This window comes from Hyaena hyaena, unplaced genomic scaffold, assembly GCF_003009895.1.
Source record: "Hyaena hyaena isolate Hyena2069 unplaced genomic scaffold, ASM300989v1 scaffold_306, whole genome shotgun sequence".
Lineage (NCBI taxonomy): Eukaryota > Metazoa > Chordata > Mammalia > Carnivora > Hyaenidae > Hyaena > Hyaena hyaena.
The window spans coordinates 1,769,574-1,789,491 of NW_024080935.1; the positions used below are offsets into that span (position 1 = coordinate 1,769,574).

Sequence of the window (19,918 nt, forward strand, 5' to 3'; positions counted from 1 at the left end):
ATTTTTCCTTCACTTCCCCTATGTTCATCTGTTTTGTTTCCTAAATTCCCCATATGAGTGAAATCATATATTTATCTTTCTCTGACTGATTTATTTCGCTTAGCACAATACATTGGTGTTCCATCCACATTGTTGCAAATGACAAGATTTCATTCTTTTTGATCACCAAGTAATAGCCCATTCTGTGTGTGTGTGTGTGTGTGTGTGTGTATACACATCTCCTCTATCCATTCATCAGTCAATGGACATTTGAGCTCTTTCATAATTTGCCTAGACCTTTCTCTTCTTGAAATCCTCCCCTCCCTGGCTTCCAGCCTGCCTCCTCCCTTCCATGCCCAGTCCTCCCCCCCACCCCCCCAGTATTGTTTCCCAGCCTCCTTCCAGATCCTTTCTTTCCCTCACAACTCCTCTACATCAGGGTTCCCTGGGCCCTGCCCTGGGCTCTCTTCTCTTCTTTCTTTACCCTCTCACTTCCCAGGGTCAGCTGCACCTACTTGCCTACAGTATGCACATCTATACCTGCAAGCCAGGTCCTCCTCCTCAAAGGCAGCACCTACTACAAGCCTGAGCACTGAGCTGGGCACGAAGGACACAGAGGTGCAAAATGTCATCAGAAACATGAGTAGATCCATAACTATAGTGTTATAGTGAGTGAGGCCAGGGCTTTGATGGAACTTCCAAGACTGTGGTGGCCTTGCCTTCTCCTCCCAAAGCATCCCTTCCTGTGTTCTCCATCAGAGATGGCACCTCCATCAGCCAGTTACTTGAAGCAGACTAAAACCTGACCTTGGTTCCTTCCCCTATCCTCTTAATGCTGCCGTGTTCTGAGCATCCACTATGTCCTAGGTGCTATGCTTAGTAGCTCCTAGAATCTTCCCAACCACGTAGCTGCTACTGCCATTATCCCAAGTATACAGATCAGGAAACTGAGGCCAGACATTAAATAATGGATCTAAGTTCACAAGGTTTATAAAGGACAGGGCTGGGGCTCTTGCATACATCTTTTGATTACAAAGCCTATTCTTGTAAAACCACAATGTTATAGCTCCTCCCTCAACTGCCAAACCCAGAGCTGTCCCCTGGGTCCTCTCCCTCCTCATTTCCCCCATGCTCTCAGGTCAGTCTAGGCCCTCATTGGCTTTCACCTGGACCATCCTAACACCTCCTCTCTGGTCTTCCCACCTGTAGTCCCTTCCCTGCATGTCCAGTTTTCTCCTCATGTGTTAGCGTGATTGTCCGTTAAATAAATGTGATAATATCAATCTCCTGCACCAACAACTCCACTACCCACCATGGCCTCCCGGATTACACTCAGTAGCTGCCCTGGCATTTGAATCCCACCATCCTCACCTCATCTCTCCTATCACTTCCCTCCCTGGGCCACAGACCCCAAGCCTTAATCACACCCAGACACCCTGGAGTCTTTCACTGTGTCATTTCCTCTGCCCAGTGCTCTGTTTTGTCTCTTCCTGAATAGTCGGACTTCCCATCCTTCCAAGCTTCTCCCAGCAGTCTAGGCAAACAACCTCATGAGGTGTGGGCTGAGTCAGCTTCCCCACTAGACTAGACTGGGCCTGACTCATGTCTACTTCTCCTTGGCCACCAAGGTCAGGTGCAAAACAGATGTTCACTAAAAATTTGAATGAATGAATGAATGAATGAGTGAATGGTATATGCCTTCACTCCCTTACCCAGGCATAAAGACAAAGAAAGTTCCGTGAAGGCAGGGACTTTTGTTTTGTTCATTGCTGGCTCTCCAGTGACACTATAGCACCCAGCACATAAAAGGTGCCCAACTATTTAAGTAAATGAATGAGTGAAAGGTGTTCATCTCAAATCTGGCTGTGGCGCTAAAGATGGACACAGGAATGCATGATGTGACAACAATTGTAATTCCTCTTATTGTTCAGTGATTCTTTTTTTTTTATTTAAAAGAAAAATGTTTAGTGTTTATTTCTGAGAGAGAAAGAGACAGAGCATGAGCAGGGGAGGGGCAGAGAGAGAGAGAAGGGGAGACACAGAATCCAAAGCAGGCTCCATCTGTTCTGAGATGTCGGCACAGAGCCCGAGACGGCTTGAACTCAAGAATCACAAGACCATGACCTGAACTGAAGTCAGACACTTAACCACGGAGCCACCCAGGTGCCCCCATTGTTCAGTGATTCTTAAAGCCATCCCAGTATCCCCAGGTGAAGTGGGTCACCTGCACCATGCCCCAGTCTCCTATGCAGTCTCCCTGCCTGACTGGCCTTTCTAAAGCATCAGTATAAGCAGCCCAGCCGCTGATCAGAAGGCCTCCTTACTTCCTCATTGTTGGTGAGATAAAGCCCAGACTTCCTCACCTGACTTCCCACTTCAGCACATACCACCATGGCTCATATACCTGATTCCAGTCACAAGCTATCTCCTGCATTTTCCCACCTCATGCTTTTCTCATGTTCCTCCTAACCTCTGGAACACCCTTCCCTTTCACATGCCCAAGACCCACTCCTACCCTTCCTTTGACTTTAGCTGCTCAGCTTTTCTTGACCCTTCTGAAGATGAAGGGAAAGCCTGTTAAATATGCAGATTACCAGGATGCTTCCTGGAAATTCGGATTCAGTGGATCTGTGTGGCAGCCCAGGAATCTGTGTTTTTAGCAACTACCTCTAAAGATTCTTATTTTTAGTCAAGCTTGGGAACAACACTGTATCTAGGCAATGCCAAGGCTAGGTTATGCTACATAACAAACATCCCCCAAATCTCAGTGATTAACACAACAAAGGCTTATTTTTGCAGTGGGCTTGGATTACTTCCTGTCCTACAAGGCTCGGTACTTCAGGTGGAGAAATTTATACATAGCTTATCAACCCACTGGACTCTGAGTGCCTCATGTTTAAAGACCCCATCTAATTAATCTCTGCCTCCCCATGGTACCTGGCACAGGGCCTATCTATCACACCTGCTGTGCTTAGCAACAAAAGAATGAATATTCATTTGACTCTTTCATCTATTAACCAGTAAGTATTTATTGAGACTCTACCCTTTGTGTCAGGACTATGCTGTGGTGCTAGCAAAATAAACATCAACCTGGGGCGCCTGGGTGGCTTAGTCGGTTAAGCGTTCGACTTTCGCTTAGGTCATGATCTCGCGGTTCGTGGGTTCCAGCCCCGCGTCAGGCTCTGTGCTGACTGCCAGCTCAGAGCCTGGAGCCTATTTCAGAATATGAATCACACTCTCTCTCTGACCCTCCCCTGCTCACGCTGTCTCTCTCTCTCTCTCTCCTAGAAATAAATAAAAATATTAAAAAAAAAAATAAACATCAACCTGCTTATTTCCCTGGAGGTAATTTCTCTAAGCCCTAGGTCCCAAATCTGTAAAATGGGCTGTAATACTCAACCCCCAGGCACAGTGAGGATTTACCGAGAAAACAAGCATGGGAGCCATTTGTAACTAAAAAATCTCAACTCATGGGGCAGCTGAGTGGCTCAGTCGGTTAAGTGTCTGACTTTGGCTCAGGTCATGATCTTGTGGTTCATGAGTTTGAGCGCTGCATTGGGCTCTCTGCTGTCAGCACAGAGACTGCTTTGGATCTCTGTCCCTTTCTCTCTACCCCTCCCCCGCTTGCACTCTCACTCTGTCTCTTTCACAATAAATAAACAAACAAAAAGAAAAAGTAAATCTCAATTCAGGCAGATGTGAAAGAGCATTGTTATCCTGTTCTTCCATCCCTCACATCCAACTTTCAGGTTTTATGGATTAGGCCCCTGAAGTTTAGTTGCACATCCCTTGCCCTATTACCACTGCCCATTCAAACCATCGTGAACCTGTAAAGTGAATATTACGTTCATAATATTGATAATAGTAGTGATAGCAATAGCTAATTCTTACATAGTGCTTATCATGTGCCAAGCTCTGTTTTAAAGTGTTTTATTTGTATTATTCCATCTTTACGACAACCATCTGAGGCTACTGCTATTATCTCTATTTGCAGACAAGGAAACTCAAGCACAAAGAGTTTAAGTGATTTATTCAAGGCAAGAGCTGGGATCCAATCCAGGCAGAAATTCTGGACTATCGAAACATTCTCTTAGCCAGTTAGTATCTGGCTCCCCAGGGAGTCACGCCAGCCCTTCTTTCCTTCAAAACCAGAGTCAACGTCACGCAGCAGAGACTGGATCACGGTGCTGACTTTGTAGATATATTTTGGAAGAACTGATGTCATTACAGTATTGAGTCTTCCTATTCATTTACATGGTATATCTATCCATTAGTTTTGGAATTTTAAAAAGTATTTTGATAAAATTTAAAATGTTCTGTTACAGAAGACATTAACATATTTTAAAAAGGTTTACTTAGGGGGCGCCTAGGTGGCTCAGTCGGTTGAGCGTCCGACTTCGGCTCAGGTCATGATCTCGCAGTTCATGGGTTCGAGTCTCGCATCAGGCTATGTGCTAACAGCCAGCTCAGAGCCTGGAGCCTGTTTCGGATTCTGTGTCTCCCTCTCTCTCTGACCCTCCCCTGCTCGCGCTGTCTCTCTCTCTCAGAAAAAAAAAACAAAAACAAAAAAAACACACACACACACAAAATAAAAACAAAAAACATTTTAAAAAAAGGTTTACTTAGGCACTGTATATGTCTATAAATGGTATTTTTTACATTTCCTAATAGTCTGTTGCTGTGATTTATAAAGGCAATTTATTTAAAATACTTTCTCTTATTCCAGGAAACTTGCCTCCACAGACAGCAAGAGTCAGATATCCAGAAGTGAGCTAGGACTCTCCTACTCCCTCACCATTTTTTCCAATCTGCAACCATGTCTGACAGACTTTGTCTCTTTAACGGATGTTCCATCCCCACTTCCAGGTCTCATTATTTTTGGCCGGAGGTGATTCCTGATTTCCCAATCAACCTTTACACAGCCAGGGCTATTGCCAAACCTTACTGCCTCTGTGTGCAAGTAGAAAAAGGTGTCCCTTCCTCATGACACTACTCCATCTGTCAGACAACTGTAATAAATATTGATATCTATGATGTATTTGGTGCCTCTCTTATGTGATAGCTCCCATAGTGCCCGCAGGCACAGCCATGTGTGGTGGCCCTGAACATGGCCACCAGCAGGACCCTTGTAAAATGAAAGTTTGATCATAGTATTCTGCTACAGGCTGAATGTCTGCACCCCCCTCCACCCCGTTTATTTGTTGAAACCATAACCACCACTGTAATGGTATCAGGAAGTAGGGCCTTCGGGAGGTAATTAGGTTTAGATGAGGTCACAAGGGTAGAGACCCTGATCGGATTAGCGCCCTTTTAAGAAAAGGAAGAGACACCAGAGCTTCCTCTTTTTTCTCTGCTGAAGGTGGAGCAAGGCAGGAAGAGACTCTTCACCAAGAGCCAAATCTGCTGGCACCTTGATCTTGGACTTCCAGCCTCCAGAAGTGTGAGAAACAAATGTCTGTTGTTTAAGCTGGCCAGTCTATGGTGTTTTGTTACAGCAGCCCAAGCTAAGACAGACATATTCCTTTGTTTGAAATTATTCAAAGATACCTTCTTTCTTTGATACAATTACTTAAAATAGGTAATACTTGGGGCTCCTGGGCAGCTCAGTTGGTTAAGTGTCCTACTTCAGTTCAGGTCACTGTCTCACAGTTTGTGAGTTCGAGCCCCACATCGGACTCTGTGCTGACAGCTCAGAGCTTGGAGTCTGCTTTGGATTCTTTGCGTCCCTCTCTCTCTGCCCTTTCTCCCTCTCAAAAATAAACATTTAAAAAAATTTTTTAAAGAGGTAATACTTTCATATGGTTCAAAAAATGTAAATAATATAAAAGGCTTACAGTGAAAATTCTTATTCTTGACACTGATGCTCACCACCTTGTTCTCAGGAAACATCTGTAGGGAACAACTTTTATTAGTTTCTTACACAACTTTCCAGGATTTCTTTGAGGATACAAATAAACACACACACGCATGCACACACACACACTTTTTTTTTCTTATACCACAGTAGCATGATATACTCATTCTACACCTTGGTATTTGACGAACATAATGTGCATCCTCATCCTTTTTGACAGCTGCTTACTTACTGATGGACACACCTGCAAACAATATCCAATGACTAACATTGATGTATATGTCATTTCATATATGGTAGACATAGTGAAATATAATTCTATTCCTCCCTCTTTGCAGTTGGCACAGACTTGTGACTTGCTTGGACTAACTGAATATGGCAGAATATTGCACAACTTCTGAACAGGACCTCAAGACACCCTGAAGCTTCTATTGTTACTCTCTCTCACATATTTTCACTATGCTATGAAGAAACTCAGGATGGGGGAAGCTTGGCTGGCTCAGTCAGTAGAACATGCAACTCTTGATCTCAGGGTTGTGAGTTCGAGCCCTACGTTGGGTGTAAAACTTACTTAGAACACACACACACACACACACACACACACGCTCAGGGTGAAGTATCATGTGGAGAGAGCAGCTCAGCCATCCCAGTTGACCAAGCCATTAGAGCTAAGGTCTCAGACTAGTGTGACAGCCATCATGGACCATCCAGACCCAGTTGTGGTGTCAGCTGACAGTCACCACTTGAGTCATCTAAGCTAAGATCAGCAGAAAAACCACCTGACCATCCTTAGAATCTGGAGAGGCAATAAATCATTGTTGTTTGATGCCAGTGAACATTCAGGTGGTTTCTTCAGAAGCAATAGCTAACCAATACAGCTAGATATTCCGATAGATTTTCAAAATTGAGAATGCTGATTCAAAGTATATCTACATTTAGGGGCACCTGGGTGGCTTAGTCGGTTGGGCGTCTGACTTTTCGCTTAGGTCATGATCTCGAGGTCCGTGGGTTCGAGCCCCGCGTCGGGCTCTGTGCTGGCTGCCGGCTCGGAGCCTGGAGCCTGTTTCAGTCTGTGACTCCCTCTCTCTCTGACTCTTCCCTGCTCACACTGTCTCTCTCTCTCTCTCTCTCCTAGAAATAAATAAAAATATTAAAAAAAAACCAAAGTATATCTACATTTATAATTTTGATAAATATCGTCTGGGTTGTATCATTTTGCATTCCTACTAACAATGAGTGAAAGTCCCTGTTTCCTCACAGTCTTGCCAAAAGAATGGTTTTGTTTGCTTGTTTGTTTTGTGGGGTTTTTTTTGGGGGGGGGGGGATCAGACATGGGTTATTGCTAATGCAATAAAAGAAAAAAATGGTATTTCAGTATGTCTTTTCATTTCCCTCATTATGTGTGAAGTTCAACATCTGCACATGTTTAAGGCCTTATGTATTTTCTTTTTTGCGACTGTCATGTTCTCTGCCCATTTTTTTATTGAACTGTTGGTCTTTCTTATCAATATGAGGAACTCTTTAAACAGTAGAGAGAAAAAATAGGTTACCCTCTGTATATGATAAGAATTGCAAATATTTTTCCTAGTTTATTGTCTTTTGATTTTGCTTTGATGTGTGTCTTTTTTTTGCCATGCAAATTTTTTTCATGTAAACAAATATATTAATCCTTTATAGCTTCTGAATTTTGAGTTGGAGTTGGAAAGGCCTAGAGTTATAAAGGATTTTGCCCGTATTTCTTCTAGTATTTTTAGGGAGCTCATCCTGACAAATTGTGTGACCCATCACTTTTAGAATGAAATTCAAGACCAGGGTTATGGCACACATGACCAGGTGCAACCTACATGGAGAGGAAACAGGAGCAGAAGCTAGTTTAGCAGATTCCCAAGGGGACACGATGCATCTTGTTCAGAACATGTTGAATTTAAGGTATCTACGGGACCCCTACGAGGGGATGTTCTGGAGGGTACCTCTAGAAGTGGATTCAGAGGTCTGGAACTCAGGAGAAAATCTGGGGCTGGAGATACAGATTTTGGAGCCAGCATATGCATGCCCGTTAAAGCCACAAGAATGTGTGTAGCGTCTGAAGAGAGGTTCTCAATGTAACTCTAGGGAGTGGTCAAGCTCAGGCCACAAACACACTCATGAAGAGAGAGCTGTGGGGGCTTCATCTCTGGGGGCCCTGGGGCTTGGCACAAAAACAGCCTCAGAGACATTGGTAGGGTAAACAGAGGCCCTTTATGTGAAACATGCATGGATATCTTTGGCTCCTGGGGACACAGCAAACAGGGAGACGGGAGAGGACAAATAACCTCCCCAGCAGTCAGCCCCATCCAGCAGGTGTGGAAGTGAGACCCCGTGACAGGGGAGTGGAGAAGGCTCAGTCTTGCAGGCAAAGTCTGCCCCCTCCTCCCCACAGATGATCTATAACAGGGCATCTGTAGGTAGCAGAAGTTCCCAAAGGTAAGTGGAACACACGGAGCCTCCCCTGGCCCACATTTTCCTTGGGTCATAGTGGAGTGGATAAGGGCACAGAACCTAGAGCTCCACTCTCTGGCTTCAAACCCTGACTCTCTCATGCACTAGTGTGCAACCTTGGGCAAATTACTTAATACCTCTTTGTCTCAGTTTCCTCCTCTGTAAAATGAAGACAATAACAGTACCCATCTCATGGAACTGCTATGAAGATTAAGTGCGTTAATATTTACAAAGTGCTTATATTGGTGCCTGGCACATGGTAAATGCTATACATAACATTAAATTAAAAATAATAGCGTCATTAGGGGCGCCTGGGTGGCTTAGTCGGTTAAGCATCCGACTTTCGCTTAGGTCATGATCTCACAGTTCGTGGGTTCGAGCCCCGCGTCGGGCTCTGTGCTGACTGCCAGCTCAGAGCCTGGAGCCTGTTTCAGCCTGTGACTCCCTCTCTCTCTGACCCTCCCCTGCTCACGCTGTCTCTCTCTCTCTCCTAGAAATAAATAAAACATTAAAAAAAAATAATAGCGTCATTCATTCATGAATATTCATTGGCCAGCTACCGTGTGCCAGGCACTGTGGAAGGTGCCGGGGACATAGCAGTGAATACAGCAGGTGAAAATCCCTGTCCTCATGGAGCTTACATTCTGGTAGGTGGAGAGGAGGGGTGAAGACAATGTATAAAATAAATGTAAACAATGTAACTAATGTAAAATAAAATATATGGTGAGTTAGATCCAAGTGGAGACATGAGACGTGCAGAAGCTGGTAAGGCTGCTAGCCTAGTACCTGATGCAGAGGGGGCGCAAGAGATGGAAAGTGGAAGGGTACCCTGGACAAGAAGCAGAGTGGGATCCCTGGCAGAGACACTGGGGCTGCTGACACCCTCAGGGTAACAATCATCATCATCACCGTCATATAATAGCAGCAAGCACTTATATGGCACTTATTCCGTACCAGGCCCTGTACTATTCACTATCATCTCATTTAATCCTTTTGGCAGTCCTATGAGGTTGGTTCCCTTCTTGCTGTTGTTGTTTATTTACCGTTTCAGAAAGAGAGTGCGAGCGCGTGCACAAGCAAGAGAAGGGCAGAGAGAGGGGAGACACAGAATCCGAAGCAGGCCCCAGGCTCCGGGCTGTCAGCACAGAGCCCGACTTGGGGCTCGAACCCATGAACCGTGAGATCATGACCTGAGCTGAAGTCGGACGCTTAACCAACTAAGCCACCCAGGCGCCCTCTCCCCCATTTTGTTATTGTTAAACTGTTACATTGAACTGTTATTGTTCCCATATTTCAAGTGAGGGAACTGAGGCATAGCAAGGTTATGTAACTTGTCTTAGAGAGTTATATAGTAACTGAATGAGGTGGAATTCCAGCCCAGGTCATCTGGATTCAGTGTAGGCAGGATGTTGGTAAGATGGACCTGCAGGTGGAGCAGACAGGACAGTCTGCCATGCCTCAGGACGGGGCAGGGCCCGACTTTCACACAGACTGGAAGGAGCACACACATCCCTAATGCCTACACATCCAAGATCCCATATACTTAACACACACTTCAAGGTTCAGAGGGCCCAAAAGGAATAACCCGAAAACTGTGAAATAGAGACAAGGGCTCAGCTTTGGAAAGCTCCATTCCCAGAGCTGTTTTCCCTATAGGGCCCTTGATCCCCTCCCCCTCCACATTCCACTCCATGAGGCTTTGGGCCCAGACTCCTGTGACCTTAAGTCACCATTCCAAAGTCCTGTGATCCCACCCAGAGACCACAAATAAAATAATGAGTCTCACAATCCTGGGAAGTTTAACAAAGGCCCCAACAACTCCAGATCACAGCCGGGAACCAAGAAGACAAACCATCAAGAGACTAACAAACCGAGAGACAGGTGGGATTGGTGGTCCTAGAAAGAGCTGGAACCTGCACTCATAAAAGTCTGAGGAGGAGGGGCACCTGGGTGGCTCAGTTGGTTAAGCATCTGATTCTTGATTTCAGGTCAAGTTCAGGTTCCATACTCTTTATAACCTCACTTGATACTGTTCAATTCTCACCTTAGGCAAGGCAGAAATTACCAGATCAGGTTGTCAAATGAAGAAATTAAGTATCAGAGAGGAGCAATGAGCTATTCAAGATCACATGCAGGACTAGGAGTTAGATGTCCAAAAGCCCATCCACTGCCCCACTGAGAGAGAGACAGAGAGAGAGAGAGAGAGAGAGAGAGAGAGAGAGACAGACAGAAGGGAAGGGGAGGGAGGAAGGGAAGCAGGGACTGATATACAAGACCTAAGAATGGAGAGATCCTTCCTCATGATCTCCAAGGGACCCCACAGGGCAGGGCAGGGCAGGGCTTGGCCTTCTGAAAAACGTTCCAACACTTTATTCCTCCTGTGGGTTGATCAGTGCAGCACCATTTTCACTCCTTCATTCCCAAACTCAGGTGAGCTGGGTTCTGAGGGAAGAGAAGGATCAAAGCCCTTCCAGTAGAATCAGATAGTATTTTACAGTTTCCAACCCAATAATCCATGAACTTTAGACTAGGGAATACCCATAGAGATTATCTCCCCATCCCTCTATACCACCCATTGTACAGATGGGAGACTGAATCCCAGAGACAAGAAGTGACTTTCCAGAAGTCAACAACTCAGTCACAGGAATGTAGATTTCCTTATCAGGGCATACTAGATAGAGGCCATTCCTTCCTTGGCTTAAACCGTCATGTAAGTTCCCTGTGAAGAACACTGGAATCCAGGAGACCTGATTTTTATTCTGGCTATGTTGAGACTCACTGAATGGCCTTGGGGACTCCTCCTATAATGTAAGTTCCACAAGTGAAAGGATTTTTGTCTGTGAGGCCCTGATTTATCTCCAAGGCCCTGATTTATCTCCAATCCCTAGAAGATCACTGGCCCATAATAAGTGCCCAATAAATATCCATTGAATGAATACCATCTAGGGGTTAGGTGTCACCATTAGAGGCTGAAGCCTGAAACACAAGAACCACCAGTTTTATCTTCAGATACATGAAAGGCTAAAGGTCTGTCCACAGATATTTACTGAGGGCCCATCTGTGCTACATACTGAACTAGGCACTGGAGATTCAGGTAAGAACGAGACTGTCATGCCCTGACCTCAAGAGCTCACAGTCCACTGTAATGTGGAATGTGTGCAGATTTTTTTTGTGGGCTTCAGAGGGTAGACCTTGATGCTAGGTAGGGAGATGTAAGAGGCAGACGGCTCAATATAATACAGACACTTTCCTCAGCTTTAGTTGCCCTGAAATGGTCTCAGGCTCAGAAGGTGGTGAGTGCAGCGGAACTGCAGTGTTCAAGCTGGGCGCCAGCCGCCCACCTGTCAGAAGCTGAGCCAGGAGTATGCGGGAGAAGAGATTTCTGTCTTGGGTGAGGTCACTTTCCACCCCCAGATTTTCTGTCTACAAAACCCTGCAATTCTATGACGCTGGATCTTATTATTTCCTGAATTTCAAGGTCTCATGATGCTGATAGCCCGGAATCCTAAGTTCTCTGTCTGCCCACGCCCCTGGGCGCAAAAGAAAACAGAATTCAGCAAGGGTCCTACCACCCACTGCCTCAAAGGGTCTCTGAGGATAGTCAGCCGCCCCCTCCTCGTTTCGTGGGGGCTGGAGGGGCGTAGCTTGGGCGCCGGGGTGCCGAGGACTTCGCAGGGAGGAAGGATATTCCAGAGACTGAGTCGACAGCGCCGCGACACGTGACAATCGAAGCGTCACGTTCTGTGGTCTTCGAGGGTGGACCGGACCGGTCATGTGACGCGGGGGGAGGGGCACCATGGGGTGATGTGAGATGCAGGGCCTCTCAGATTACGTACCAATGACGCATTCCCACCCGGTTTGGCAACTAGATTTCCGTTGGAAGATGCGACAGTTCCGGCAAAGGGGGCGGGTTCTCACGTCCTGGCAGCTTTGCTTCCGTTCGGGGCGCTACAGCTTCCGACCTCCGCCTCTCCCTCGGGCGAGGAAGAGACGCGACCCCATGCGCATGCCCCGATCATCCCAGAGGGGCGGGGCCGAGGCTACGGGAGCGGGAGGGGGGGAAAGAAAAGGGAATTCCAACCTGTGGAATCTTGGGGGGTCCCCGAGGTCGGCTTCTTCCCATAGACTGTGGATGGTACCTGGCACAGAGCCTCTGGTGGCTCGTGGGGAGATTGGGGGTCCGCAGGGTGAGGGCGGAGGGCAGTGTCAGTGTCAGAGTGTGAGTGGGGTACGGGACTTCCAAACTTAGTCTTGAGGCCCTCGGGTCTCCGGCGCCGGGGAAGGGAGCTCGGGCCGCCATGCGCGACAGGACCCACGAACTGAGGCAGGTGAGAAGTAGGGGCTGCAAGGTTGGGGACGGGCGGACGGGCTGGGGTCTGGCTGGAATACAGGACTCCTGGTCTTCGGGGCAGGGAGGGGTGGCTGAGGGCTAGGAAGGACAGACCCGGAAGTCCGTGAGTCCTTCGGGGAAAGCAACAGCAGGCAAGTGATGCCAGTAATCCCGGCCCTGGCAGGGGGATGACAGTTCGGACGATGAGGACAAGGAGCGGGTCGCGCTGGTGGTACACCCGGGCACTGCACGGCTCGGGAGCCCGGACGAGGAGTTCTTCCAAAAGGTAAGAGGCTGGGGTCTCGGCCTGCCTTCGCGAGGGGGCTCGATGACCCGAGGAGCAGCGCGGTCTGGAGTACCCCCATATCTCCTTCAGCCCTCCTGGTCACCTTCCTCAGGTCCGGACAATTCGACAGACTATTGTCAAGCTGGAGAATAAAGTCCGAGAGTTGGAGAAGCAGCAGGTCACCATCCTGGCCACGCCCCTTCCCGAGGAGAGTGAGTGAAACCCCAAGCGCAAAAGCTTGCTCAGCCAGAGGGATTGTGGGGATTGTAGTACCATGCAGGTGGTGGCCAGGGAGGTTTGTTGAGATGGGGGCTGCGGTTTGGGAGTCCTGGCTTTCTCTTGTTCAGGTATGAAGCAGAACCTGCAGAACCTGCGTGATGAAATCAAACAGCTGGGGAGGGAGATCCGAGCGCAGCTGAAAGGTGAGCTTCTGGGACCTCAGACAGATCCTTCCCTGTGGTCCTGCCCAGCTCCTGGTATATCTGGGAGGTTTGTGGCCCAGAGAGGCCAGTGATATGCCCAGGCCACACAGCAGGCCTAGCCCTAGAATCTTTGTCTCCTGGTTTCCAGTCCATAGTATTTTCCGCAGCACGTGCCTGCCTCTTGAGCTCCTTTATTTGTAAGGAAAGCATTTACTCCTACAATTCCTGCTACCCAATGTGCATTCTTTGGACAGGCAGACAGGAGTTTGTCAAGAGGCCTCTGCATACTTTTGGAAATTCTCTGATGTACTGCAAAGAAAAAGATACTTTCTCCCATCAGAGGGTCAGAATTAGTCATTTATGATAAATTATAGTTCCCAAAAGAATCTCGTGGAGACAAGCACTTTTCTCTTGTTTGGATGGGGTATGGTCCTGGCCCTGTGTCCTGGTCCCCACATGATTTTCTGAAGCTACAGGTCAAACCCCCTTGCCCATCAATACCTTGTGTCTTCCCGCAGCCATAGAACCCCAGAAGGAGGAAGCTGATGAGAATTATAACTCAGTCAACACAAGGATGAAAAAAACGCAGGTAGGTTTGTTATTCCCAGAACTAGGAGATTTTGCAGTGTTTCTAGATCATTAGGTGGCAGAAGTAAGAAGGAAGTTCCCTTAGAGATCATCAAGTCCAACCTGATGACTTTCAAATGGGGAAACTGAGGCTGAGAGAAAGAAAAGACTCACCCAAGGTCAAGACCCAAGGTCTCCTGACTCCCAGTCCTCCTAATATCCTGCTGCCTTCTCCATTCAATGAGAAGTTGCAGGGTCCCCAGATCATGCCTGGGGCCATGTTGGCTGCAGAAGCCATGCTTTCTAGAAACCAAGATGGGGAGTCAATCTTGAATAGGTGACAAAGACATTACTCAGGTAGGGTTTGGTAGCTAATATTCCTGCCCAGGGAAGAAGAGGCTACAGTCATAAATGAGTGGGAGGTTTCCTGCCCATGTGACAGGAACATCCTCTACCCCATGGGCAAAATTCAAGAAGTCAGGAAGAGGAACTTCCCCGGAAGGGGAAAGTCACTGAATCAACATCTTATCAACTCCTAAGATTTGAGGTGACGTATATGCCCCCTCTCTGGGTACCCAACGAGGAGTGGTTTGGAGTTCCTGGAGACCAGAGTTGGAGTAGGTGGGCCCAGGGCTCAGCAAGGACCCCAGATTGAAGATAGAGCAGTTTGGGCATCTTGCAAGGGTGCAGCTGAAGGTTGGAGAGCAGATATGTTTCTGAGGAAGCAGCTCCAAGGAATGAGCGCACGGAAGGCAGCAGGGCAATGGACAAGGTGAGAGGATGTTTCAGGAGGAGGCTGTGGTGGTCGTTGGTGTGAGAGGCTGAGGGCCCAGCTGGACCTGTAATATCTGGGCAATAGGCTGACGTCCGGGAATACTGGCACACCTTTAGTCTAAGCAGTGAGGCTTGTGTTCAGCAGCAAGCATTCACAGGTATTTCTTGAGTGTCTACTGTGTGCTAGACTCTCTTCTAGCTGTTTGAGACCCAGCAGTGAACCAAAGATCCCTATCCTCAGGGAGCTCGCATTCTGGTGGGGAGAGACAAACATCATAATAAAGAAGTACGCTATTTTAGAACCTAGTTAAGGGAAAAAATTGAGGAGAAAAGGGATTGAGAGTGCCAGCAGAAGGCAGGCTGCAGTTTTAATAAGGTAAGAAAACTTCGTTCAAAAGAAAATTGTTGAGAAGGTGATACTGGAACAAAGACACAAAGACTTCTGCGGGGCATAAACATTCTAGGACCAAGGAGCAGTGAGTGCAAAGGCCTGAGGTGGAAGTGGCTTTGGCGGGGGAGGAGTAAGGAGCCCAGTGTGGTTGGAGGGAGTGAGTGGGGGAACAGCTGGGGGAGATAAGGTCAGAGGGGAAATGGGAGAAGGGAAGGTCATATATGGCCTTGTAAGCCTTGGTAAGGGTTTTGGCTTTTATTTTGAGAGAAGGGTGGTTAAGGTCACAGGCACCTGTGTTTATGCTGTTTGCTTGCTATACTCATGGGGATGCTGAGGCCAGATCCGGGGTGCCCAGCCTGTGTTCTCCATCCTTAGCATGGGGTCCTGTCCCAGCAATTCGTGGATCTCATCAACAAGTGCAACTTGATGCAGTCGGAATACCGGGAGAAGAATGTGGAGCGGATTCGGAGGCAGCTGAAGATCAGTGAGTTGTGGTGTCTGGCCCGCAGGGTCAGGTAACCCAACCTAGCTCTGAGCCTGGCCTTTTCCTTCGCAGCAAATGCTGGAATGGTGTCTGACGAAGAGCTGGAGCAGATGCTGGACAGTGGGCAAAGTGAGGTGTTTGTGTCCAATGTGAGTGGCCACAGCCTGCTCCCTCTTCTGGGATTCCCATCTTCTCTGAGGCCTGGCCCTTTTTGATTGGGGGAATACTGAGGCCCCGTGGGGGACGAATTCACATGCCTAGAGTCACTCATCAGGGCCCTAGCCCCAGTTCTAAGCCCAAGGGCTGCCTGAAGAACTGCCAACAGGAACGTCTCACCTGCTGCTGGTTTTCCTGTGACCCATCCGTCCATTGCTGTCCACTCCCCAGATACTGAAGGACACACAAGTGACTCGACAGGCCCTAAATGAGATCTCAGCCCGGCACAGTGAGATCCAGCAGCTTGAACGCAGTATCCGTGAACTTCATGAGATCTTCACTTTCCTGGCTACTGAAGTGGAGATGCAGGTGGGCACCCAGGATAGCTGGCTGGGCTTGAGACCTAGCCCCAGGACATGAGACCATGTTCAGTCAGAACCCCAGCTGTGGGGGTGCCTAGGTGGCTCAGTCGGTTAAGTATCTGACTGCCTTAGGTCATGATCTCATGGTTTGGGAGTTCAAGTTCGTGTCAGGCTCTGCACTGACAACTCAGAACCCGTGCTTCAGATTCTGTGTGTGTCTCTCTCTTTCTCTCTCTCTCAAAAATAAATGGATAAACATTTAAAAAAAAAAAAAAAAAAGAACCCCGGCTGTGACTGTCAGCACCCCCTCCACCCTTAAGCCTCTCTCCCTGAGGTTTTTATCTTCCTCCAGGCTGGGCCATGCCCCCAGGCTGGCTCTTACTTCCATCCTGAGCCATGCCCCAGAATTACTTCCACCTCCACAGTTACCCAGATGCCACTCCTCTATATGCAGCATCTCACCCTATCCACCAGTTGAGCCCACCCCAGGTATGGCCCCAACCCTGGCTCCTCCGCCACCAATAGAATTCACCTTTATACCTCTAAGAGCTCCAGTCAAAGTTGTCCCTTAGAGAGCCTTTGTCCTCAAATCTGTATGAGGTCGGGGTGGGAGGTGGTGCTTTTCCCCTCCCCCTGGTTGCTTGGGGTGAGGGAAGCTTCCAGCGCTGTCCCAGAGGAGCTGACTCACTAGTGCTGCAGCCAGTGCCCTTGTGCAGCTGGGAGTCGTGGAGAAGGGATTTCATTCAGTAGGAGCACCAGGACGTGAAGGCTGGCAGGGATGAGGAGGCAGGGATCGGGAGGGCTTCACATCTGTTGAGAGGCAGGCCTTAGAAGAATGGGCAAACTCAAACAGATTTACGATGGGACAAAATCCACCCTCTGTGAAAAGGTGTGAGCCTCTTAAGGCACTTGGCTGCAAGCCACCACTGCAGATGAACGTTGTATGGGGTAAGGGAGCAGGGCAGAAGGGACCACATGATAAGTGGGGGCCTGGAAGCCACCCTTAGGATGTGAACTTTTGTCACATGTGGTCCTGCCCCCACACCTTTGTTAGAGCAGTGTTTTCTGCCAGAAAATGTCCTTCAGGCACCTGGGGTCTAGGGTGAGCAAACAGGAGCTGCTGGGCCCTCCGCCCCCAGTTATCCCCACCTGCCTGAACAGCCCCCTCTTCCGAGCAGGGGGAGATGATCAACCGGATTGAGAAGAATATTCTGAGCTCTGCAGACTATGTGGAACGGGGGCAGGAACATGTCAAGATGGCCCTGGAAAACCAGAAGAAGGCGCGGAAGGTGAGCCTCCTCGCCCCTCTTGTCCCATCCCAGCCCCTGAGCGGCCCTCCCTTCCCTCCTGAGTTTCTCTGAACTCCTCCTCTCCCACAGAAAAAAGTCTTGATCGCCATCTGTGTGTCTGTCACTGTCCTCATTGTGGCAGTGATCATTGGTGTCTCCACGTTGGTTTGAGAACATCGCACATTCTTGGTGAGCTATTGTGGGCCTGCCCCCCGGCCTGCCTCATCCCAGGCGCCAGCCTTTCCTCCTCCCCTCAGACCCTGTTCTCCCTCCTTCCCTTGCAGGCACTAAGAGCACCAGGGACCCAGGTCTGCCTTCTCTCCCAGCAGCTGAGGGGGGAGGGCAGGACAGAGCCTCCAGCTGGACCCCCTTCCTCACACTGGCCCTGTGCAGAGGGGCAGACAGTTCTTCTGGGGTTGGCAGCCGCTCATTCATGGGGGCTTCCCCACTCAGGCCACAGTGCCTGGGAGAGAGCCTGCAGTGTCCTGTTTGGCTGGAACACATGGTTTTGTTTAGAAATTAAAAAAAAAAAAAAAAAAAGAGCTTGGAGACTCCCCTGTGCATGTGTGTTCCTGGAAGGGCTCCCCCAGGACCTCCAGGTATCCAGCCTCCCGTTTTCCTGGCCATCCTTGGGACCAGGCCCAGCCCAGGCAGACTCACATCAGACTGGTCAGGTGCTGTGACTGCAGCAAGCTGGTACTGCCCTCCTACTATCCCATAGGAACAGGTGGGGGGCAGGGAGAGGGTAACACCCACATCTGGCTCAGTATTGTTCCTGGGGAAAGACTCACTGTGAGTACCTAACACCAAAGCAGTGAAGCTGGGATACAGGTGAGATTTAAAGGGGGGGGAGGGGGGGGCACACACCGGTGGGCATTCCGGAGGCTAAAAAGAAGCACCATGAGTAATTGAAGCTGTTGCTTCAGATACAGTGAACAGGGAAAGGCCTGTCTCAGAAGGGGCGACATTTGAGTGGAACCTTAAATGAGGAGGAGCCAGTTATGGGAAGAAGCAGACAGGTTGCTAGGCAGAAGGAGCAGCCCTATGCCCAGCAGAAAAGCATAGGCTTTGACAAGGAATTTAGCTTAGAGAGCCAGTGACTCTAGATCAGCACACTTGGTTTCTATGTGGTTATGTAGTTGAAGCAGCAGAAGAGTCGGAAGAGCCTGACACCTGGTTTCTGGAGGCACCTAAACTCCAGACCCCAGCTCTAAATTTCTAAGAGTACTGAGTCCCGAGCCTAGTTTCTGGAGCTGGGCGTGGCACCCGTCCCTAGAAACCTAGCTTCTGGGGTAAGCTGACTTCTGTCTCTGAAGCCTGGTTGGAGTGGGGCGGCGCCTGACCCCAACCAAGTTCTGGGGGCTGGGTTCCAGACGCCCCGTCCCATCCCATTTTCGATCCCACAGGTCCTTGCTGCTGTCGTCGCTGCTGCTCCAAGCTGCCCTTGCCCAGCCCATCTGGCCAAAGTACCTCTTGCTTCGGCTGCGCACGTGTAGTTGCCAGGGTGATGCGAGTCATGGAAGGGCTGGACGTGTGTCCCTCGGTGCAGTCTCAGTCCCTGCCCCTGGACTGGGCTGGGGGAGGAGCCAGAGGGCGGGATTAGGCCCTGGTGACCCCTGCCTGCTCTGCCTCCATCCACCTCGGCGCCCGCCTGCAGCGCCTCCCAGTGGACCTAAAGTGACCCTGGCGCAGCTGTTGCAAGGCTTCTGCATCAGGTCCAGGTCGGAGCGTTAAGCTTGGCTCGGAGTGTAGGGGGCGTGGCCTTGTGGGAATTGGAAAACGATTGGCCAACGGAACTAAATGTTGTTCCTAAAGCGCATCCGGATTGGTCTGTAGGACGTCCTGCAGTATTAAGCGACAATTAACCAAATACTGATATGCGAGGGGCCTCGGTGAGTCCTCAGTTGCACCCAAAAGTGATTGGATCACAGGGCGTAGGGGGCATGATCAAACCTCTAAAAGAAGCGGAGGGGCACGGGCTTGCGGGCTTGCGAGAGTCTGGCAGGGGTAGTGAGTCTGGGACTTCATCCAAGAAGGCGTGGCTGGGTCCTTCCTAGTCGCTGAACTGGGCCGCCGCGCAAGTCTGGGAGGGTGCCCATGCCTTCATCCTGCCTGAGATCATCTGTGTTCTGTGTACAGATGAAGCCCTAGACTTCTACAAGAAAGGTGTGCAAACACAATCTGGATGTCCACTCAATGGGAAAACTGCGAGGCAGGGTGGATCCTGCCCCAGTTGAAGACTGATTTGAATATGGGGCCTCTGGGTTTCCCTAATTCTCCATCTCCTCCCCTGCGGCCTGCATCTTCAGCGGAACCCTGTCCTGTTGTTCGCCTTTTCCCGCCCACTCACCTTTCTGCCTTCAGAGGAAAACTGCACGACCTGTGGCACCTACTGGGATCCGGTAGGAGACTATCAGACCAGTACAGGGACTGTCACATCTACGCAGCTGGGTATCCGTGTGCGGTATGTGACTTCTGATTGGTTTTGCTGGACGGCGCCACCCCTGAAAGCCTGTTTACCTCTCTGTCTCACCCAGGAAGCTGTG

At 49.1% G+C, this 19,918-nt stretch overlaps 1 protein-coding gene across 2 annotated transcripts; it reads left to right on the forward strand.

The window, feature by feature from the left end:
- The first annotated feature begins 12,237 nt into the window (after positions 1 to 12,237).
- On the forward strand, positions 12,238 to 17,891 carry STX4 (syntaxin 4). Of its 2 annotated transcripts, XM_039247961.1 has the most exons (11): positions 12,375 to 12,639; positions 12,826 to 12,927; positions 13,040 to 13,139; positions 13,275 to 13,349; positions 13,868 to 13,938; positions 15,457 to 15,565; positions 15,638 to 15,714; positions 15,953 to 16,090; positions 17,262 to 17,372; positions 17,463 to 17,561; positions 17,657 to 17,891. In XM_039247961.1, the coding sequence occupies exons 1-10, from the start codon at positions 12,610 to 12,612 to the stop codon at positions 17,541 to 17,543; spliced, it is 894 nt and encodes a 297-aa protein (XP_039103892.1). In that variant the 5' UTR covers positions 12,375 to 12,609; the 3' UTR covers positions 17,544 to 17,561; positions 17,657 to 17,891. The 2 variants fall into 2 exon arrangements, with proteins under 2 accessions (XP_039103893.1, XP_039103892.1); XM_039247962.1 differs by lacking the exons at positions 17,262 to 17,372; positions 17,463 to 17,561; positions 17,657 to 17,891 and adding an exon at positions 16,436 to 16,576 and having other exon boundaries at positions 12,238 to 12,639.
- The last annotated feature ends 2,027 nt before the right edge of the window (positions 17,892 to 19,918 follow it).